At 50.1% G+C, this 23785-nt stretch overlaps 1 protein-coding gene across 1 annotated transcript in view; it reads right to left on the reverse strand.

Moving 5' to 3' along the window:
• LOC119970199 (signal-transducing adaptor protein 1-like) overlaps positions 1-23785 on the reverse strand; it is a 94729-nt gene that overhangs the window by 39659 nt on the left and 31285 nt on the right. The window contains exon 4 of the mRNA XM_038804448.1: positions 18636-18755. Within this exon, the coding sequence (XP_038660376.1) occupies positions 18636-18755 (120 nt within the window). The remainder of the gene's footprint in view (positions 1-18635; positions 18756-23785) is intronic.

Here is a 23785-nt window from a genome sequence, read left to right on the forward strand (position 1 = left end):
CTCTATGAGGTATTTCCATTCGACTCTGTCGAAGGCCTTTTCTGCGTCCAGGGAGACGATCACCTCTTGTGTTCTCTCCCCGGAGGGGGTCATTATCACGTTCACCAGGCGCCTGATGTTTGAGGTGAGCTGTCTACCTTTGACGAAGCCCGTCTGGTCCTCTGTGACCACCTCAGGTACACAGTCTTCTAGCCTTTTGGCTAGGATTTTGGCCAGTATTTTGTCGTCTGCGTTCAGCAGAGATATGGGTCTGTATGACCCACATTCCGTTGGGTCTTTGTCTTTCTTAGGTATCAGCAAGATTGAGGCCTGTGCTAACGTGGGTGGCAGTGTGCCCCTAGATAGCGAGTCTGTGAACATCTCCCGCAGGTGCGGGGCCAGCGCTGTCGCAAATTCTTTGTAGAAGTCCGCCGGGAATCCGTCCGGTCCCGGCGCCTTCCCCGTCTGCATGGAGCTGATACTGTCCATGATCTCTCCCAGTGCTAGTGGTGCTTCCAGGTCCCATTTCCTTCCCTCTCCCACGACTGGTATGACCAGTCCATCAAGGAACCGGTTCATCCCAGCCTTCCCCGTTGGGGGCTCTGAGGTGCACTGCTCCTTCCTCAAGTGAACTTGCAGTTGGCAGACCAACTTTGCAGTCACTGAAAATCCTGCGATCTCCAGGGCCCATTCCGAGTGAGGACTTGAATCCCTGGGCCTCAGTCCTCCGTCTTGGCCCTTTCCCGTTTATTATGGGCTAGCTCTTCTGCGGGGACAAGAGAGGCCATTTTGAGCCGCACGTCTGATGGGTCAGGGGGTCTATAGCATATGGCATGTGTAGGCACTGCACCTGGACATTAAGGGGCTGTGTTGGTAGGCGCCAGGGGATTTTTGATGAACAAGCACGAAGATTGGATGTGGGGAGGGTGTGCGGTGCCAGCCAGTGATTCGTTGTGGGGGAGGGGTGGTAGGCAGAGTTGATGCTGTGAGAGAGGTGGTAGCATACCCTTGCAGCTCGGTGTGGTAGTTGGCCTTCTTCCAACATTGAACCGCGATCCTTCTAGTCATGCTGCCCGGCCTGACAGCTGCTGCCACTGACGGCATTGCTGACCCAGCTCTTGGTCCTTCGACCCTTTCGGCTGACTGCTGACTGGAAGGGAGTGGTGAGGGAGAGTTTAACAGCAGTTCCGTCTTATTAGCGGCAAGCAGCTGGCCGCTGGTCTGGCGAAGCAGACGACAAGGGGGGCTCATTTACAGCACTCAGTGGTCGTTGAGGAACACCCTGTCAAATGCACCCAAAATGATACTTTGAAATTGTTTTGTTAAATCGTGCCCATAATATAACCAAAATTTTGTCACGTCTGAAAATTTCTGCGTTTTTGACAAAAGGACAATATCCTATATGTTCACCTGATTACAATGTCTGCATTTAGAGGTTAAAAACGGTTCTTCCGACTGAATATCGCTTTACTTTGAAGTAAAAGAACGAAAATAACATTGTATTCCTTAAAACAGTTAAAACACAACCAACGATTGGACACTGGGTCGAGGTCATTACTAAGATAAGAGATTCCAGTTCATTGATAATTGTGATTGCGCCCTCTTAGAAATTAGGAGATAATTGCCCAACCTTTATTTATTCTCAAAGTGTTGTAGTTTTTAAAAATAGCTACAGCAATTTGGGCAGCAGGGTAGCATGGTGGTTAGCATAAATGCTTCACAGCTCCAGGGTCCCAGGTTCGAGTCCCGGCTGGGTCACTGTCTGTGTGGAGTCTGCACGTCCTCCCCCTGTGTGCGTGGGTTTCCTCCGGGTGCTCCGGTTTCCTCCCACAGTCCAAAGATGTGCGGGTTAGGTGGATTGGCCATGCTAAATTGCCCGTAGTGTCCTACAAAAAGTAAGGTTAAGGGGGGGTTGTTGGGTTACGGGTATAGGGTGGATACGTGGGTTTGAGTAGGGTGATCATGGCTCGGCACAACATTGAGGGCCGAAGGGCCTGTTCTGTGCTGTACTGTTCTATGTTCAATCTGCGATTCCAATTTGGGCAAACCTAAGCATTAAACTGTTTATCCATAATTGTAATTTATCAGCCAATTTTCTTCTATGTGACCAACCCAAAGGTCAGTTTTTATTTTTCCCAAAGTACCTGGTTCAATAAAAGTTAGATCTTCACCTCTGATTTTCCACGCTTTAGTGTTAAATAAAAATGTTTTATTTTTGGGTATCCTATAAAATCCTGCTGTTTTACTTATGTTATATACCTATTTCCTTCCAGAATCTTTCTTTTTTTTTAAAAATAATTTTTATTGGAATTTTTTGAAAAAAATATATAGCAACAGAATAATAATAATAACAATAATAAACACCCCCCAGCACCCGTAACAACGCATGTAACGAACCCCCCCACCCCCCAACCCAATAAACAAAATAAATTAATAAGCAAATTAACTTAAACAATACCCCCCTGTAACCCTCCCTCCTTTCTCTTCCCCCCCCCCTCCTTTCTCCTCCCCCCCCCCTCCTCCTTTTCCCCCCGTCCTCCCTCGCGTTGCTGCTGCTGCTGACCTAGTTCCTTATCGTTGAGCCAGAAAGTCGAGTAAAGGCTGCCACCTCCTAAAGAACCCTAATACCGCCCCGTCGGGGCGAATGTGACCGTCTCCAGCTTAATGAATCCCGCCATGTCATTGATCCAGGTCTCCACGCTCGGAGGTCTCACATCTTTCCACTGCAGCAAGATCCTCCGCCGGGCTACTGGGGACGCAAAGGCCAAAACATCGGCCTCTTTTGCCTCCTGCACTCACGGCTCCACCCCAACCCCAAAAATCGCGAGTCCCCAGCCTGGCTTGACCCTAGACCCTACCACCCTCGACACCATCCTCGCCACCCCCTGCCAGAATTCCCCCAGTGCCGGGCATGCCCAAAACATATGGGCATGGTTCGCTTGGCTCCCCGAACACCTAATGCACCAGTCCTCACCCCCAAAAAACTTGCTCATCCTCGTCCCGGACATATGAGCCCTGTGCAGTACCTTGAACTGGATGAGGCTAAGCCTTGCACATGAAGAGGAGGGGTTCACCCTCTCCAGGGCGTCCGCCCATGTCCCCTCCTCAATCTGCTCCCCCAGCTCCACTTCCCACTTAGCCTTCAGCTCCTCTACCGGCGCCTCCTCCACCTCCTGCATCACCTGGTAGATGTCAGACACCTTCCCATCCCCGACCCACACCCCGAAAGCACCCTATCCCTTACCCCCCACGGGGGCAGCGAAGGGAACCCCTCCACCTGCCGCCTAGAACAGAACAGAACAGTACAGCACAGAACAGGCCCTTCGGCCCTCGATGTTGTGCCGAGCAATGATCACCCTACTTAAACCCACGTAACCCGTATACCCGTAACCCAACAATCCCCCCATTAACCTTACACTACGGGCAATTTAGCATGACCAATCCACCTAACCCGCACATCTTTGGACTGTGGGAGGAAACCGGAGCACCCGGAGGAAACCCACGCACACAGGGGGAGGACGTGCAGACTCCACACAGACAGTGACCCAGCCGGGAATCGAACCTAGGACCCTGGAGCTGTGAAGCATTTATGCTAACCACCATGCTACCCTGCTGCCCCTAGCAAACGCCTTGACCTGAAGGTACCTGAACATATTCCCCGGGGGGAGCTCAAACTCCCCCCGGGGAATATGGGGCCTCACGGTAGCATGGTGGTTAGCATCAATGCTTCACAGCTCCAGGGTCCCAGGTTCGATTCCCGGCTGGGTCACTGTCTGTGTGGAGTCTGCACGTCCTCCCCGTGTGTGCGTGGGTTTCCTCCGGGTGCTCCGGTTTCCTCCCACAGTCCAAAGATGTGCGGGTTAGGTGGATTGGCCATGCTAAATTGCCCGTAGTGTAAGGTTAATGGGGGGATTGTTGGGTTACGGGTATACGGGTTACGTGGGTTTAAGTAGGGTGATCATTGCTCGGCGCAACATCGAGGGCCGAAGGGCCTGTTCTGTGCTGTATTGTTCTATATTCTCCTCCAGATCACCCAGGCTCGCAAACCTCCCGTCAATGAACAGGTCTCCCAACTTCCTAATGCCCGCCCTGTGCCACCCCAGGAACCCGCCATCAATGTTCCCTGGGACAAACCGGTGGTTCCCCCGCAGCGGGGCCTCCACCGAGCACCCCACTTCCCCCCCTGTGTCACCTCCACTACCCCCAAATTTTGAGGGTAGCCGCCACCATCGGGCTCGTAGTATACCTCGTTGGAGGGAGTGGCAATGGCGCCGTTACCAGTGCCTTCAGGCTCGTGCCTTCACAGGATGCCATCTCCAGCCATTTCCATGCTGCCCCCTCCCCATCCATTACCCACTTGCGTACCATCGAGACATTAGCCGCCCAATAGTACCCAGAGAGGTTGGGCAGCGCCAGCCCCCCTCTATCCCTGCCCCGCTCCAAAAAGACCCTCCTCACCCTCGGAGTCCCGTGCGCCCAAACAAATCCCAGAATGCTGCTGTTCACCCTCCTAAAAAAGGCCCTCGGAGTGAAAATGGGGAGACACTGAAACATAAACAAAAACCTCGGGAGCACCGTCATTTTAACGGACTGTACTCTACCCGCCAATGACACCGGCAGCATGTCCCACCTTTTAAACTCCTCCTCCATCTGCTCCACCAACCTAGTAAAATTAAGCTTGTGCAGAGTCCCCCAACTCCTAGCCACCTGAACCCCCAGGTACCTAAAACTCCTCACTGCCCTTTTTAGCGGGAGCTTCCAGAATCTTTCTAATCCACTCAAATTCCCTTGCATTCCAATAAAGGAATAAAAGGGTGATATCATCGGCAAAGCCAAAAATGTAACAGAATATTTCTGAGTGTCTTATCATCATGAAGCCACCCCCAGGGTAGCACAGTGGCGCAGTGGATAGCACTGGGACTACGACACTGAGGACCCGGGTTCGAATCCCAGCCCTGGGTCACTGTCTGTGTGGAGTTTGCACATTCTCCCAGTGTCTGCATGGGTTTCACCCTTACAACCCAAAAGATGTGCAGGTTAGGCGGATTGGCCATGCTAAATTGCCCCTTAATTGGGGAAAAAAAAAATTATTGGATACTCTAAACAAAAAAATTTTTTTTTTTTTTAAATGAATCATCGTCCAGAGAACACATCAACATTTCCATCACAATATCAAGCAAAATACGAAAATTGGTGGAGTGATAAATAGTGAGGATAGCCTTCGATTACAGGAGGATATACATGGGCTGATCAGTGGCAAATGGAATTCAATCCAGGTAAGTAGGAGGTGATGCACCTGGGAGGACAAACAAGGCAAGGGAATACATGATAATCGGAAACACCGAGAATCAGAGGGATCTTGATGTGCATGCACATCATGTCCCTTATGGTAGCAGAGAGGTGGATACAGTGGTCAAGAAAGCATATGGTATACTTGCCTTTATTAGCTGATGCATAGAGTTTAAGAGCAGGAGATTGTGCTGGAAATGTATAAAGCGTTGGTTAGGCCACAGCTAGAGTATTGTGTGCAGTTCTGGAGAGATGCGATAGCACTGGAAAGGGAGCAGGGGAGACTTACCAGGATGTTGCCTGGGCTGGAGGGTTTTAGTTATGAAGAGAGATTGTGTAGACTCGGATTGTTTTCCTTGGCGCAGAGGAGACTGAGGGGGGGCATGATTGAGATGCATAAAATTGAGGGGCATAGATAGAGTAGACAGGGACAAATCTTTCCTCTTGGTGGAGGGATCAATAAACAGGGGGCATAGATTTAAGATAAGGGACAGGAGGTTTAGAGGGAATGTGAGGAATTTGTTTTGACCCAGAGTGTGGTGGGAGTCTGGAATTCGCTGCCTGAAAGGGTGGTGGAGGCAGAGACCCTCATTACATTTTAGAATTATTTGGATGTGCACTTGCGATCCCAGGGCACACAAGGTTTTGGGCCAAATGTTAAAAAATGAGATTAGAATGGTCATGTGGTTGTTTTTGACCAGCGCAGTCGCGATGGGCCGAAGGGTCTTTTCTGTGCTGTCTGACTCTAAAATTGGTGATAAAGGGTCCCCTTGTTCCACTCCTCTATTGATTGGTATGGGACTACTAGATCATTTATTCACTTCCACTACCATAGGAGTATCAATATATCAATTCTGAATCAAATTGACAGATTCTTTACCTATTTCCAGCTTTTAATAAAAGAGCTTATGATCAAATCTACAAATACCATCGCTTGACACCCAGATAACAATTTTTCAAAATCACTATTATTTTGTGGTTACGTCCTGAGACCCCAGCAATAAATCCTTTTTGTCTCTCATTTAGTTTGACCAAATTACAATGATTGGCCAAATTGTTTGTAAATAGTCTTATATAATGGATTCTATAGTTAATGGATTAGCCGTCTCCAATAGTTCATATTCTTCATTAGTTCAGTTTTGGGAATCAGAATGGTTCAGACATACTTTGTTTTTGGTAGCTCTCCTGATATTAACCAAATTGTAAATAGCTTACTCAGAAATCGGGGACTTTTATTATTAAACTGAATCAACTCTGTATTTTATCTAATCCTGGGGCTGCATCAGCTTTAAACTGATCAATTACCTCTAAAACCTCTTGATCTCTAATGGGTTCTATAATTTTTTTGTTATCCCTATTCTTTTTATAAACACTACATTTATTGATATCTGCTTTCGTATTACTCATAGCCAATCTTAAAATAATCTTCTAATTCCTCTATATCCAAAGGGCCCTCTGTCTATTTAGGTCTACCATTAATTGGGGAGATAATGCTCTATTACGTTTATATAGAATTTGTATGTTCATAAACTGACATTTCTTAATTGTCCTTCTCTTAACAGCCCCAGAATGTATCTTTTTTTTTAAATGAATTTAGAGTACCCATTTCATTTTTTCCAAAGTAGGGGCAATTTAGCACAGCCAATCCACCTACCCTGCACATCTTTGGGTTGTGGGGGCTGAGACCCACGCAGACACGGGGAGAATGTGCAACCTCCACACGAACAGTGACCTAGAGCCGGGATCGAACCTGGGACCTCAGCGCAGTGAGGAAGCAATGCTAGTCACTGCGCCACCATGCTGCCCTCCCCAGAATGTATCTTGAGACCGGGGGCTGGATTCTCCATTATTGGGACTATGTCCCCACGCCGGCGTCAGAACAGTGAAGATTTATGCCAGAAAAACTTGGTTCAAAGGGACACAAATTCCTAGCACTGCAGGGGGCTAGCAGGGACCCGGAATAGATTTCGCAGCTTTTGCTGCAGATATGGGATCCCGAACTTCCGGGTCGGAGGCCACGCATGCGCACGGTGGCAGCCTCCGCGGACTCAGACCACGGAGCTAGACCCACAAAAGAGACCCATCGATCAGCCGTGCGCCCGACCCTCAACCCCCGCACAAGCACACCCTGGCCACCTACAAGGCCCCTCTGGCCACCGATCGGCCCGCCTCCAACAAGGATGGCCGTAGACGGAGTCCGCAGCCACCACTCAAGTATCCTGACCGGCTGGAGCACCGTTCCACGCCGTCGGGGCTTCAGCTGGTCCGGGGGGGGGGGGGGGGGGGGGAGATGGCTGAGTGGGCCTCTGGAAATGGCCCCAGGTATGTTCCAGGTGGCGCGGCGTACTCCCCGAGTACATCACTTTTTGGGGCCCCGCAGAAATCGGTGAACAGGCGCTGGTCCCGATTTCTTGCAGGAACATTGATTCTCAGACCCCACGTCGGCCGCAATTTTGCCACGAGGATGCGGAGAATCCAGCCCCTTGTAGTTTAACATTTTTGTCCGTTTATTTGTCCAACATTTTTTTAAATCGCGATCTATCCGACGGCTGAATAATTCTACATTTTGATTTTGTATTTTCACTCTGTTCCTCCTCTTTTTTTCCTGTCGGACTTAATCCAGAATGGCGTCTGCAAACCTTAGCAAACCCTTCTTGTCAGCTTGATTAGTTAAATCCTCTTCTGCAGCCATAGAACTGATATTTCTTTTATCCGATTTGGTTAGTTTTAACCAAAAAACGTAAGTCCTTTAAACTTCTTTAACTCTAAAAGAAGTGACATCTCTTCCTCAGACCACACTGAATTCATCTTCTCTATATTGTCTACCTGGTCCACCTTTTTCTCATCAGTTCTCTTCCTATTTCTGTTTTGTTGCTGAGTATGTACCCCATGATGACTCAGGCCTCTTTTAGTTTTAAATTCCTTTCCACATAAACTACATGAAAATTCCAATTCAGACATGGCTTCACTTTGGACTACTGTGCATTTAGGGAAGTGACAAGCTATGGGGTGATTTTCGTCCGTCTTATTACATTTCCCATATTTAACTACCAATTTGCATTCTAATCTAAAATGTTTCCTAAAATTAGTGATGGAATTGAAAACCATGGAACATAAAAGACATCCAAAATGGATAAACTAAACTAAAAGTATTACCATAATTGGACTTTCTGAATTCTCCCTCGGTGTACCCGAACAGGCGCCGGAGTGTGGTAACTAGGAGATTTTCACAGTAACTTCACTGCAGTGTTAATTTAAGCCTACTTGTGACACTAATAAAGATTATTATTTCTATTGTACTCTTTGCTTGGTATTATAGCACTTTTTGGGATTTCCTCCCCTTGTCACTCTTGTACGATAAAATCATTAAAATCGTCAAAATTATTTAAATCCATCCAGGTAAAATACACGCTCTTATTATAAAATGATAAATTAGTAAAACCATTAAGATATTCACTATCCATATTAGGCTCTTCATTCTTCCCTTCTAAAGATGACAAATTCCCTGCTGGACTTTGACTACACTTCACAAACTGGAGTCTCAATGTTTAAAAGGGTGGTAACCTTTAAAAGGTTTGGTCGGGTCTTCCCGATAAATTTTTGTTGAGACATTATTGCAGGTTGGGATGCTATCAAGTATCGGAACAGTATTCTACATTATCCTTAGCTTTAGAGGTGATCTTGTTTCGTCGTTTTATTTTTCGCCGTCCTAATTTCTCAACCAGAGGAGAAAAAATGGTTCACGCAAACCAACACCAACAAGGGAATGGTTTTGCAAACGGTTTGCCGTCACTCTAAGATGAAAGGAAATTAATCAACAGCAGCGACCAAGACCGTTATCTGTCTAAAGATATCTATATCTTAAAGTGACGTTGCCAGGAATACCACTAGGAGGTCCTGCCCCGAGGAGGGTAAAAGAATGGAAAACTCCTGAGCCATAGGTATTCCCGCCGTTTACCCGTGCTTCATTGAATTTCTTCACTTTGACATTCAGAGCACTGGGCAGAAATCACATCATGTCAACACCAACCAGCAACTTTTGCAATGCTTTGTTTTAATTAAACAGTCAGATCCTCCTGGTCCGCACCAGGTCTGCAGCTAGGATGATCCACAGGAAGGGCCTGGCGCACATCCAGATTCACCACCGCCCCGGAGGGCAGCACCTTGTCCAGCTGCGGCACGTGCTCAGCCCCACTTCACACCCCAGCCCGACCAACCCAGTTCTTAGAGCCAATCCTTATCCCAAAGTTATTGACTTCCCTACTTCCCTTACCGGCATGTTCCAAAATGCCAGAGGCTGTTAACCTGGGAGACCTGCTGTGGATATGGGTATGGCCTGGAATGAGATTTAAACCATCTCTCCCGGATTTTCAGGGGCCAGTCTGAGCTCACCGGACGTCGCTGGAACAATGACACTTTCCAAGGCACGAGGCCCTCTCTTGTTGCGAACCCATCCCTGTCCTTCCCCAGGGCTCCTGCCAGCTGTTCCAGGATCATTGGCATTACCACACTGGGCGCCAAGAGATGCCAGTCCCCGTCACTCCGGATTTAGGGCTCTGAGCCAGACTCCCTTTTGATCGGATGGGGATAACAGGGGCCGTCGCCCTTCGCAATGGCATTCACATGTTTCCTGGGACTGAAACCCTTCTCTACTTTGGCCTTCAGGTTCTCCTTTGAATATTTGCTACTCCAACCAAGATCTGCACCCAAGATGGCTCCACCCGGGCACAGGGCAGGAGGTTTGATGCCAAACCCACATTTGGCTCCCCACGCCATTTGCTGCTCTGATCGGGAATCCCAATTGGAGTGGAGGAGAATGAAGACTCCCTGCCAATGAGTGTGTGAGGCGAATGCGAGACGCGAAGTACGAATGGAGAGGAGTCGGAGACTGCCTTACACTCAATCTCTTTTCTCTCTCACTACCATACACACGCTCACTCGTTCCCACTCACCCACCCAGATACACTGACCCTCACACTGACCCTCACATCCTGTGGATTTTTATTACTTTTTAAAAACTTTATTGCTGAGCTGCTGGCAATTTCCCTGAGAGCTTCAAGGGGTTTTGGGGGGGGGGGGGGGGGGGGGGGGGGGGGGGGGAAGAGGTTCTCGGGGTACAAACTGAACATGGCAAACCAGGAGGGTAGGTTGAGGGGGCTGCCGTTCAGGCTAGTAGGGGACAGCTTTAGATACTTAGGGATACAGGTGGTGCGGGACTAGGGGCTGTCTGCACAAGTGGAACTTATCTTGGTTGGTGGAGCAAATGAGAGCTGTGTTCCGGAGGTGTGATGCGCTCCCACTGACACCAGTGGGGAGAGTGCACACGGTTAAAATCACAATCCTCCCGAGATTCCTGTTCGTCTTCCAGTGTCTCCCCACTTTGATTCCGCGGTCTTTTTTCAAGAAGGTCAATAAAATGATTATGGGATTCGTGTGGGCAGGGAAGATTGGGTGCGGAGATTGATGCTTGAGAGGAACCGAGAGGAATGGGGGGCCGGCAAATACGACTGGGCGGCCAACATAGTTATGATAAGTAAGTGGATAGGGGATGTGGGGTTGGTTTGGGGGCAAATGGAGGCCGCTTCGTGCAGGGGCACCAGTTTGGCAGCCCTGGTCACGGCGCCCTTGCCGCTCCCGCCAGCACCGTACTCCACCAGCCCTATAGTGGTGGCGACTTTGCCGATCTGGGGCCAATGGAGAAGGCATGTGGGGGGAGTGAGGGCATCGGTTTGGTCCCCAATTTGCGACAATCACTGGTTTGCCTCAGGGAATATGGACGGTGGGTTCCGAGCACGGCGGAGAGCTGGGATTGACTGGATGGGGGATTTGTTCTTGGAAGGGAGCTTCCCGAGCATGAGGGCGTTAGAGGAGAAATTTGGGATGGCGAGAGGGAATGAGTTCAAGTACTTGCAGGTGCGGGACTTTCTACGCAGACAGATTCCGTCCTTCCCACGCCTGCCAGTAAAGGGGATCCAGGACAGGGTAGTGTCCAGTGGATAAGTGAGGGAGGGGAGGGACTCAGATACATATAAGGAACTTATAGGAGGAGAGGAGACACAGACCGAGGAGCTGAAGCTTAAGTGGGAAGAGGAGCTCGGGGGTGAGATGGAAGAGGGCTTATGGGCGGAGGCGTTGAGTAGGGTAAACGCGACCGCAACATGCGCCAGGCTCAGCCTGATTCAATTCAAGGTCGTCCATCGGGCCCACATGACAGTGGCCCGGATAAGCACATTTTTCGGATTGGAGGACAGGTGCGCCAGACGTTCGGGAGGGCCGGCGAACCATGTCCACATGTTTTGGGCATGCCCGAAACTCAGGGGGTACTGGCAGGGGTTTGTGGATGTTATGTCCCGGGTACTGAAAACAGGGGTGGTGATGAGTCCAGAGGTGGCTATTTTTAGGGTTACGGAGGACCTGGGAGTCCAGGAGGAGAGAGAGGCTGACGTTTTGGCCTTTGGCCTTGTCAGGGTTCGCCCGGAGGTAGCAACTGTTTATCGACTTCTTCACAGAAAATTAATTGTTAGCGGGGGGGCGGCACTATAATGATTGTTTTTTTGCACACTGTTTTATATTGTTCCTGTTTATTGTGCCAGAATGTCTTAACTCCCCCCAGTCAGTCAAAACCTTCCAAAGTGTCCGAATTGAACTCAAGAGTTTTGGAGGTGTCATAATATCCAGCAGTATATCATGGTGCAGACACACACATGGACACACACAGGGACCAATCAACGTGTACAAACACCGCAGCCAATCACCAGTTAGAATACACACACTATAAAGGCAGAGGGCACCACGGTTCCCGCTCATTCTGGAGGCTGCCTCTGAATGTAACAAGAACTCATCCAGCCCAGCACAGACTTGCACCACGTGCTGAGAGAATCAACTGGTTCGGACAAGGCTTAGGTCTCTAGTTTAAGTTAGCATCATTTAGACCCACAGTCATCGTGTGTTAGTTAGAAGTAGCTAATAACATTGAGTTGAACCTTCATCAGTGTTGGAAGTGTCTGTTCATCTCTCAAGTCTGCACTAGCCAACACCTCATGGTACCAGAAGTTGAGGGATGCTCGCACTTCTGAGACCTACCTTTCAGTGATCTGCCTTCCACCAGTCTCGCGCCATCCTACAGAATGGACTCAGTTTGCCCGCCGCCGCCTCTCCGCATTGCAGGGAATCTGGGATCGAACTGGAAACTTTTCAAACAGCGCTTCCAGCTGTACCTCGAAGCCAGGGACCTGGAAGCTGCCTCAGACGCACGGAAGATTGCTCTCTTCCTCTTCACAGCCGGTGATCATGCTCTGCACATTTACAACTCACTCACCTTCGATGAGGGGGGAGGACAAATCGAAGTTCAAGACCATAATTCTAAAGTTCGACAGCCACTGCGCGGTCGAGGTCAATGAGAGCTTCGAGAAATACATGTTTCAGCAGCGAATTCAGGGTAAGGACGAGCCTTTCCAGTCCTTTATTACCCACCTCCGCGTCCTTGCGCAGTCCTGCAACTACGGGTCCACCTCTGACTCCATGCTCCGTGACCAGATAGTTTTTGGTGTTCAATCTGAGCCCCTGCGCCAGCAGCTACTAAAAGTAAAGCGGCTCACCTCTCTACGGCCATTGAGACCTGTGTACATCATGAACATGCCTCCACGCGCTACTCCTGCATCCAGGCTGCTGAAACGGCGCGGCAAGCCTCTTAAGAGGCAGAACGGGTCCAAATGATTAAATCTTTTCAGGCTCTGGATCTGAACGATGGCAGCCATTTCGCGCGCTTTTCGCGGAGTCCCGCGTTTACACGCAGCGAGCGTGCCTGCAATGACTCACAGGTCCTGTTCCAAATCGGCGTCGTTACTACGAACAGGATGTCCCCCAAGCGTGGCACTGAACTCATCCACGTCCACAGCGTCAGCCAGGATGATGAGTGGTGTGCCACCCTTACGGTCAACCGATCCCCTGTCAGGTTCCGCCTGGACACTGGCGCTTCTGCCAATCTCATCGCAATGTCTGATTTTCGCAAGCTCTGCGTACAGCCTGCTGTCCTGCCACCTGCGTGTAAATTGCTGGACTACAATGGCAATGCCATTGCCGCCAGCGGCTTCTGCCGCCTTGAGGTGACACATCGTGCTCACACACAGTCATTCTCCCGTTCGAGATTGTTGCTGCCTCAAAAGCCTCCTTGCTTGGTGTGCAGGCATGCAAGCTGCTCCACTTAGTGCAGGGAGTACACTCTCTCTCTTCAAGCGATGTGTCTGCCTCCTCTGACACAGATTTCAGGGCGCAACCCGACTGCATCATCCAGCAATACCATGATGTTTTTCGAAGCCATGGTCACGCTCCCGTACACGTACAAAATCTTACTCAAGCCCAACGCCACGCCTGTGGTTCACGCAACTCGCAGAGACCCAGCGCCCCTCAAGGACCGCCTCAAGCAACAGCTCCAGGACCAAGGAGTCATTTCTAGGGTCACGGAACCCACAGACTGGGTAAGCTCCATGGTCTGCGTCAAGACGCTGTCCGGCGAGCTGCGGATCTGTATTGATCCTAAAGATCTGAATCAGAATATCATGTGGGAGCACTACCCGATTCCGAAACACGAGGAGCTCACGTCCGAGATGGCCCATGCCAAACTATTCTCAAAACTGGATGCCTCGAAGGGTTTCTGGCAGATCCAACTAGATAAGTCAAGCAGGAAGCTGTGTACGTTCAACACACCCTTTGGCAGGTTCTGCTACAACCAGATGCCATTCGGCATCATCTCTGCGTCCGAAGTTTTTCATCGGATCATGGAGCAGATGATGGAGGGGATCGACGGCGTCCGGGTATATGTCGACGACATTATTATCTGATCAACTACCCCGCAGGAACACATTGCCCGCCTTCAGCGTGTTTTCAGGCGCATCCACGAACACGGCCTCTGCCTCAATAGGGCCAAATGCTCCTTCAGCCAGTCGAGTATCAAGTTTCTGGGGGATCACATCTCCCACTGGGGGTGCGTCCGGACGAGGACAAGATTGCAGCAATCACGTCCATGAAGACGCCCGAGGACAAGAAAGTGGTCCTCCGGTTCCTGGGTATGGTGAATTTCCTCGGGAAGTTCATCCCGAATCTCGCCTCATACACCACGGCCCTCAGAGACCTGGGGCGGAATTCTCCGATCCCCCGCAGGGTCGGGGAATCGCCCGGGGCCGGCGTAAATTCCGCCCCCGCCGTGGCCGGAATTTTCCGCCACCCGGGAATCGTCGGGAGCGTGAATCACGCCGCGCCGTTCAGAGTGCCCCCCGCGGCGATTCTCTGGCCCGAAGTCCCGCCGCTGACAGGCCTCTCCCGCTGGCGGGAATTGGAGCACCTCTGGTGTTGGCGGGATTGGCGGCGCGAGCGGGCCCCCGGGGGGGGGGGGGCGATCGAACCCCGGGGAGGTGCCCCCATGGTGGCCCTGCCCGCGATCGGGGCACACTGATCGGCGGGCGGGCCTGTGCCGTGGGGGCACTCTTTTTCTTCCTTCACCATGGCGGAGGCGGAAGAGGCCCCCCCCACTGCGCATGCGCGAACCGGCAAAGGCCTTTCGGTTAGCCCCAATGCTGGGTGGCGGGCTTAAAGGCCGTTGGCGCCGGTTTTGGCGCCAGTCGGCGTGGCGCCAACCACTCCGGCGTGGGCCTAGCCCCTAAAGGTGCGGAGAAATCCGCACCTTTGGGGAGGCCCACGCCGGAGTGGTTGGCGCCACTCCGCTACGTCGGGACCCCCCGCCCCGCCGGGTAGGGGAGAATCCTGGCCCTGATTTGCAAAACCACAGATTTTCGATGGCTCCCTGCTCACAAGCATGAATGGCAGGAGCTAAAGGCCAAGCTTTCCACGGCCCCAGTGTTGGTCTTTCTCGACCCGACCAAAGGGACCAAAATCTCTACTGATGCCAGTCAGTCAGGGTTTGGTGCCGTGCTCCTGCAACGAGGCAAGGCCTCGTTATGGGCCCCCGTTGCGTATGCGTCGCGGGCGATGACTCCCACAGAGCAGCGCTATGCGCAAATTGAGAGTGTGTCTCGGCCTTTTCACTGGAGTCGTGAAGTTCCACGACTATGTCTATGGACTTCCACCGTTCACGGTTGAAACCGACCACCTCCACCTTGTAAATATTATCAAAAAGGACTTGAAAGACATGACGCCTCGCCTCCAGTGTATCCTACTCGAGCTGCGCAGGTACGAATTTCAACTGATCTATACCCCTGGCAAAGATATTGCCGTTGCCGATGCCCTCTCGAGGTTGATCACAATTCCGTGTGATCATGACGGCTTCATTTGCCAAATAGACGCTCACGTTCATTTTGCAGCCTCCCATTTGCTAGCTACGGATGCACGACTGATTCACATTCGCCGCGAGACGGCGGCTGATCCACTTCTGCAGCGGGTGATTCGTCTAATGTCAGACGGGTGGCTCAAGGGCCAATGCCCACAATTTTACAACGTTCGCGATGACCTGGCGGTTGTCGACGGGGTGCTCCTGAAATTGGACCGCATCGTCGTCCCACAAAGCATGGGCCAGCTAGTGTTAGAGCAGCTCCATGAAGGCCATTTAGGGATCGAGAAGTGCCGCCGCAGGGCCAGAGAAGCCGTCTACTGGCTGGGCATCAATAATGACATCGCCAATGTGGTGCTCAACTGCTCTACCTGCCAGCGTTTTCAGCCCACCCAACCACGGGAGACCCTGGTGCCCCATGAGCTCGTCACATCGCCTTGGACCAAAGTGGGCAGCGACTTGTTCCATGCATTGGGCAGGGACTACGTCATCATCATCGACTACTTTTCCAGTTACCCGGAGGTCATCAGGCTGCACGATCTCACATCCTCGGCTGTGATCAGGGCTTGTAAGGAGACATTTGCCCGACATGGCATTCCACTGATGGTCATGTCAGACAATGGCCCCTGTTTTGCGAGCCAGGAATGGGCCGGCTTCGCCCGACACTACAACTTTGAGCACGTTACGTCCAGTTCCCTATACCCCCAATCCAATGGGAAGGTGGAAAAGGGGGTCCACATCGTTAAGCAGCTCCTCAGCAAGGCTGCCGACGCCGGCTCAGATTTCCATCTGGCTCTGCTAGCCTATCGCTCCGCCCCGCTCTCCATCGGCCTATCGCTCCGCCCCGCTCTCCATCGGCCTGTCGCTCCGCCCCGCTCTCCACCGGCCTATCGCTCCGCCCCGCTCTCCATCGGCCTGTCGCTCCGCCCCGCTCTCCATCGGCCTATCGCTCCGCCCCGCTCCCCACCGGCCTGTCGCTCCGCCCCGCTCTCCATCGGCCTATCGCTCCGCCCCGCTCTCCACCGGCCTATCGCTCCGCCCCGCTCTCCATCGGCCTATCGCTCCGCCCCGCTCTCCACCGGCCTGTCGCTCCGCCCCGCTCTCCATCGGCCTGTCGCTCCGCCCCGCTCTCCATCGGCCTATCGCTCCGCCCCGTTCTCCATCGGCCTGTCGCTCCGCCCCGCTCTCCATCGGCCTATCGCTCCGCCCCGCTCTCCACCGGCCTATCGCTCCGCCCCGCTCTCCACCGGCCTATCGCTCCGCCCCGCTCTCCACCGGCCTGTCGCTCCGCCCCGCTCTCCACCGGCCTGTCGCTCCGCCCCGCTCTCCATCGGCCTATCGCTCCGCCCCGTTCTCCACCGGCCTGTCGCTCCGCCCCGCTCTCCATCGGCCTATCGCTCCGCCCCGCTCTCCATCGGCCTATCGCTCCGCCCCGCTCTCCATCGGCCTATCGCTCCGCCCCGCTCTCCACCGGCCTGTCGCTCCGCCCCGCTCTCCATCGGCCTGTCGCTCCGCCCCGCTCTCCACCGGCCTGTCGCCTGCTCAGCTGCTAATGAACCGCACCCTCAGAACAACGTGCCATCAATTCTCACTCCCAACCTCGATTATGTCCCCGTGCTCCACCGCATGCACATGTCTCAACTGCAGCAGAAAACTTCCTACGACTCACGGGCTGCTGACCTTCCCGGCATCCATCCACGCGACAAGGTTCGCATCCACCTCCCGGATGGTGGCTGGTCTGCGCCTGCTGTCGTTCTAAGGCAGGTGGCCCCCCGCTCCTTCCTGGTCCGCTTACCGGATGGATCCATTCGGCGCCACAACAGGCGTGCTCTTCACCTGGTTCCAGGGTCGTCACGCGATCCTCCGACCAGCTCTCCTACTGATCCGGCCGTGGACTGTGGCGCTTCCGGTCACTCTGCCTGCCCCAGACAGTGCTGCAGCCCTCCCGGCTCCTGATGCGCCACCCTTGAGGCGGTCAATCAGAGTCCGTCCCCACCTCAGAGACTGAACTTATGAACTCTGTACACATGTGGACTCTCTGAAATGTTTTTTTTTTCCTATATCCTTTATTGTTGCATTCGTTATCCAGTAATTTGTAAATAGATTTGTTGGTTGTTCCAGTTCATGGTGATCATCTGCACCAGGCACCTTCCTCTGTAAATGGTCTTGTTCCCTGTATATAGCTTTGTACATATGTCTTCGTACCTCACACGTAGCTAGGTACATTCTCCACACACCCAAACTATTTATTATCACATGCCTATATCAACATTTTTTTAAATAAAAGGGGGATGTCATAATATACACCAGTATATCATGGTGCAGACACACACTGATGCACATACACAGGGACCAATCAACATGTACAAACACCGCAGCCAATGACCAGTTAGAATACACACACTATAAAGGCAGAGGGCACCACGGTTCCCGCTCATTCTGGGTGCTGCCTCGGAGTGTAACAGGAACTCATCCAGCCCAGCACAGGCTTGCAACATGTGCTGAGAGAATCAACTGGTTCAGACAAGGCTTAGGTCTCTAGTTTAAATTAGCATCATTTAGACCCACAGTCATCGTGTGTTAGTTAGTTAGAAGTAGCTAATAAATTGAGTTGAACCTTCATCGGTTATGGAAATGTCTGTTCATCTCTCAAGTCTACACTAGCCAAAACAATGGAATTGTCCAACAGAAGTTGAAACTTCCTGGGCAATTCCCATGTACTCTGAGTGGGGATCCCCCAATGCACCTTCCAGGACACTTCTGGGGCACAACCATCTGGAGATCAGAAGATCTGACTCTACTACGCTCATGACAAGGTATCGTTTCTGCAACCTCATACCATGTATTGGCCATGTTGCCAGCAGGAGGCTTATTGGAAATCATGGGTGCACAGCCCATTATTTTCAATCCATTGATTTTTTTTTAAATGGAAATTTTCTAACGATGTTCCTTTTGTCCACTCTTTCAGCAAGTCAACCCATTTGAAATAAATGCCTGTAATAAAATAACAGAGCAAAGAACCGCAAATCTACTATAATGGCAATATTGGTTTATAAGTTTAAATCAGAAATCTAATTGAGAATACCTTCAGCTTCACTTCCTCATTGGCTAGCTGCAGTCGGAAGTTAGCTGCCTGGGCGCCTTTTTCTCTGCTGCTGTCATTTCTGATCGATACAAAATGCTGGAGATCCAGTTTTTCTGTGTACTGAAAGGAATGATAAATGGTAATTAGGAGGGACGATTATGCACAGAATGATTCCTGTACGAACCAGAATCCAAGAAATGTTTGTATGGTTCTTTTTAAACTTTGGTTTTAATATTTGTTGCGTGCAGAAAGATATAATATAATAATCGCTTATCGTCACAGTAGGGTTCAGTGAAGTTACTGTGAAAGCCCCTTGATATGACAGCAATCTGCAGTGCAATCAAAAATGTGCAATAAGATCACCTCTGACAACCTTCCAACATTCTAAAGCGTGCAACAGTCAATAAAATGTTTTAGTACTGTAGTCACTTGAAATGTCGAAACTGTAGCAGGCAATTTGCACAGAGCAAGGTCTCACAGATATTGTGGTTATGACCATATAATCTGTTTTACAGCAGTATTGGTTGAGGGGTGGTTATTTAGTTGTGACCACTAGGGAGGACTTCACTGCTCTTTTTCAAACAGTGGAATCTTTCAGATCCACCAAAGAGAGATGCAGCCTCACCCAGGTTTCACCTAGAAGACAATACCGCTGACAACACAGCACTCCCTCAGAACTGCACTTGCATGTCACTTTGCATGATTGCATTATTGAGTTAATGAACGTCGAGGTGAGTCACCTCGAGCTTTTTCTGCTCCTCTGCTCAGACTTCAATGGAAGCGAGGCGGAAACATCTGTTTCTGTGCACAAGTAGGGCCCATTAGGGATCAAAGGGGAAATCTGTGGGTGGAGCCAGAGGTCATTGGTCGGGAGTTGAATAAATACTTCACATCTCTCTTCACCCAAGAGAATAAGGAGGTAGATAGGGAACTCGGGGAATGAGACTGTGAGGTTCTTGAACAAATTGACATAGGGAATGACAAGGTATTGGACAAATCTCCAGGTTTGGATTATTGTGTCCCAGGAGGCAAGATTGCAGGGGCTCTGATCCAAATTTTTAATTCCAGAGGATTGGAGAATAGCTAATGTGGTCCCATTATTTAAGAAAGATTGTAGCGATCAGCCAGGGAACTACAGACTAGTGAGTCTCATGTCAGTGGTAGGGAAACTATTAGACAAAATTCTGAAGGCGAGAATCTATTTCTACTTGGAGAGGCAAGATTTGATCAGGAATAGTCAGCATGGCTTTGTCAGAGGAAGGTCATGTCTAACAAATTTGATTGAATTTTTTGAGCAGCGAAGATGAGGGTAGTGTAGTTGATATAGTTGACATGGATTTCAACATGGGAGACTTATAAAGAAGGCAAATGCACAAAAGGTGGATTCAAAATTGGCTTAACTGAAGGAGACAAAGGGTGATGACAGAAGGCTGCTTCAGTAACTGGAAGCCAGTGGCGTACCACAGGGATCTGTGCTGGGTCCCCTATTATTCGTCATTTATATAATAACAACATAGATGACTACGTGGGGGGGGGGGGGGGGGGGGGGGGGGGGGTTAGGATCAGCAAGTTTGCGGATGACACAAAGATTGGCCAGGTGGCTAACAGTGAGGTTAAGTACCTGGGTGGGGGAGCAGAAGGTTTAGGATATCTACCAGGAGCTGTTGGAGGCGGAGGAAACCCCACTGGAGGAGCTCAAGGGCAAGTGGGAGGACGAGCTAGGAGGAGAGTTAGAGGCGGGTCTATAGGCGGATGCCCTAAGCAGGGTCAATTCCTCCTCATCGTGTGCCAGGCTTAGCCTAATACAATTTAAGGTGGTCCACCGGGCACAGATGACGGCGGTGAGGATGAGCAGGTTTTTCGGGGTAGAAGATAGATGTACGAGAAGCGCGGGAACCCCAGCATACCATGTCCATATGTTTTGGGCATGCCCGAAGCTCAGAGGGTTTTGGCAGGGGTTTGCGAAGGCAATGTCCACGGTGCTAGAAACACGGGTGGTGCCGAGTCCAGAGGTAGCGATCTTTGGAGTGTCAGAAGATCCGGGAGTTTAGGGAGTGAAAGAGGCCGACGTCCTGGCCTTTGCCTCCCTGATAAGCCAGGGAACGGATCCTTTTAATGTGGAGGGACTCGCAGCCCCCGAGTGTAGAGACCTGGGTTAGTGTCATGGCTGGGTTTCTAGTCTTGAGAAAATAAAGTTTGCCTGAAGAGGGTCAATGTTGGTTTTCTCTCGGAGGTGGCAGCCGTTCATCGACTTTCTCGGGGAAAATTAAAATGTTGGCAGAAGCAACATTCTGAAAGGGGGGGGGGGGGGGGGCGGGCGGATTGGTGTTAGATGGTTGAGGTGTGTGAAGATTGGGTCGGGTGGGGAAATGTTTATTTTACCATGTTAATATTATTATTATTGTTATAACAATTTTGCAAATACCTTAATAAAAATATTATTTGAAAAAACAGTGAGGGTTACAGGAAGACATAGACGGGATGGTCAAATGGACAAAAAAGTGGCAGATGGAATTTAACTCTGCGAAGTGTGAGGTGACACACTTTGGATGAAATAATTTGACAAGGAAGTATACTATGATAGGTCTTGCACTGGGAAGTTCCGGGGAACAAAGGACTTTGGTGCGTTTGTCCATAGGTCTCTGAAGGCGAGAGGGCACGTTAATAGGGTGGTGAAAAAGGCATATGGGACACTTGCCTTTATCAATCGATGATGTGGAGATGCCGGCGTTGGACTGGGGTGAGCACAGTAAGAAGTCTTACAACACCAGGTTAAAGTCCAACAGGTTTGTTTCAAACACGAGCTTTCGGAGCACGGCTCCGAAGAAGGAGCCGTGCTCCGAAAGCTCGTGTTTGAAACAAACCTGTTGGACTTTAACCTGGTGTTGTAAGACTTCTTACTTTATCAATCGAGGCATTGATTGCAAAAGCAAGTCATGTTGAAGTTGTATAGAACTTTGGTGAGACCACACTTGGGAGTACTGTGTGCAATTCTGGTTGCCGTGTTATAGGAATGGAATGATTGCACTACAGTGGTGATTCCCCAGGATGCTGCCTGGGATGGAACATTTAAGTTATGAAGAGAGGTTGGATAGACTTGGGTTGTTTCCACTGGAGCAGAGAAGACTGAGGGGCTACCTGATCGAAGTGTACAAGATAATGACGGACATGGACAGGGTAGATAAGAAGCAGCTGTTCCTCTTAGTTTAAGGGTCAGTCACGAGGGGACACAAGTTCAAGGTGAGGGGCAGGAGCATTAGGCGGGATTTGAGGAAAAACGTTTTTACCCAGAGGGTGGTAGACATAGGTTGCCTCATATCCTTTAAAAAGTACCTGGATGAGTACTTGGCACATCATAACATTCAAGGCTATGGACCAAGTGCTGGCAAATGGGATTAGGTAGGCGGGTCAGGTGTTTTTCATGCATCGGCACAGACTTAATGGGCTGAAGGGTCTCTTCTGCACTGTATTATTCTGTGATTTTGAGTATGGTTTGCACCACACTTCCAAATTTACAGCACCGGAGTTGGAGCAGCTCTAAGAAAATTCATTGCCTGTGCCTATCATGTCTAATTTGTCACCACCGTCACCGCTACCTCCAGGAAAACAGATACATCCATCATGACATCGTGACATCAGCTCACCACTACTGTGTTCCGGTGACAATGTGCATGCCACGGTCAGGGCTGCCAGTAGCATCTTTCTTCTCTAGAGAACCAGAAAACAGCAGCTGGCCCCAATATACCAAGAGAGGTCATGAGCAAAGATTTGATGGCATGATGTTTTGTTGCTTTTTTAAAAAATAATCTCCTTGAAAAACTGCCTCTTTCCCAATAGGAATGGACAAAACGAACAACAGAACACAGCAGAAACTGTAGCACACAAAAGGCTACTTAATAAGAGCCCATGGTGTCGGGGGCAGTATATTAACATGGACAGAGGATTGGCTAACTGATAGAAAACACAGAGTTGGGATAAGAGGGGCACTTTCAGGATGAGAACCTGTAACTAGTGGATTGCCACAGGGATTTGTTGTGGGGCCACAATTATTTACAAAATAAATTAATGACTTGGACGAAGGAAGTGAATTAACTATTGCCAAGTTTTGTGGATAACACAGCAGTGAGAAAGCAATTGGTGAGGATGACAGTCTACAGAGGGGTATAGACAGGTTAGGCTGGTGAGCAAGAACATAGAAAATGTGAAGTTATGCACTTTGTTAGGAAGAATAAAGGAACTGAATATTATTTAAATGGAGAAAGATGCACAGAGTTATTTGGGGATCCATTGCATAAATCGCAAAAAGCTAGCATGCAAGTTCAGAAGGTAATAGGGAAGGTAAATTGAATGTAGGCCTTTATATTAAAGGGAACGGAATATAAAAATAGAGAGGTCTTGCTAAAACTATGCAGTTAGACCACACCTGGAATGCTGTGGTCCCATTATCTAAGGAAATATGTACTGACATTGGAGGCAGTCCAGAGAAGGTTCACTAGGTTGATCCCTGGTATGGAGATATTTTCTTATGAGGAGAGATTGAGTAGACTGGGCCTGTATTCACTGGAGGTTAGAAGAATGACGTGACCTTATTGAGACACACAGGATTCTCAGGGGGCTTGACAGGGTAGATGCTGAGAGGATGCTTCCTCTTGTAGGAGAGTCTAGGACCAGAGAGCATAATCTCAGAGTAAGGGATCAATCATTTAAGATAGCGATAGGGGGAATTTGCTCTTGGAGGGTAGTGAATCTGTGGAATTCATTATCGCAGAGAGATGTAGAGGCTGGGTCGTTATGTTCAAAGCTGAGATAGGCCGATGTTTAAATAAGTGAGAATCACAGGTTATGGGCATAAGACAGGAAAGTACAGTGAGGATTAGGAGGATCAGCTGTGATCTTATTGAATGCCAGAGTAGACTCGATGAGCCGAGTGGCCTACTTCTGCTCCTATGCTCTAACTAACTTTTCAGACTGACAATTCTGTGGAGCAGAAATTCATTTTTTTAGGTAGCAATTGCAGTACTTTCCCATCCCCACCCACTGATTATTCGCCACGCCTGATAATACAATTCATTGACGACAAGAGAATTGAATGTCAGCCAATGGAAAACAGCCCATTTTGTACCACTCTCCAAAACAAATTTCTACCCCAC

The sequence above is a fragment of the Scyliorhinus canicula genome, chromosome 8 (assembly GCF_902713615.1).
Source record: "Scyliorhinus canicula chromosome 8, sScyCan1.1, whole genome shotgun sequence".
Taxonomy (NCBI): domain Eukaryota; kingdom Metazoa; phylum Chordata; class Chondrichthyes; order Carcharhiniformes; family Scyliorhinidae; genus Scyliorhinus; species Scyliorhinus canicula.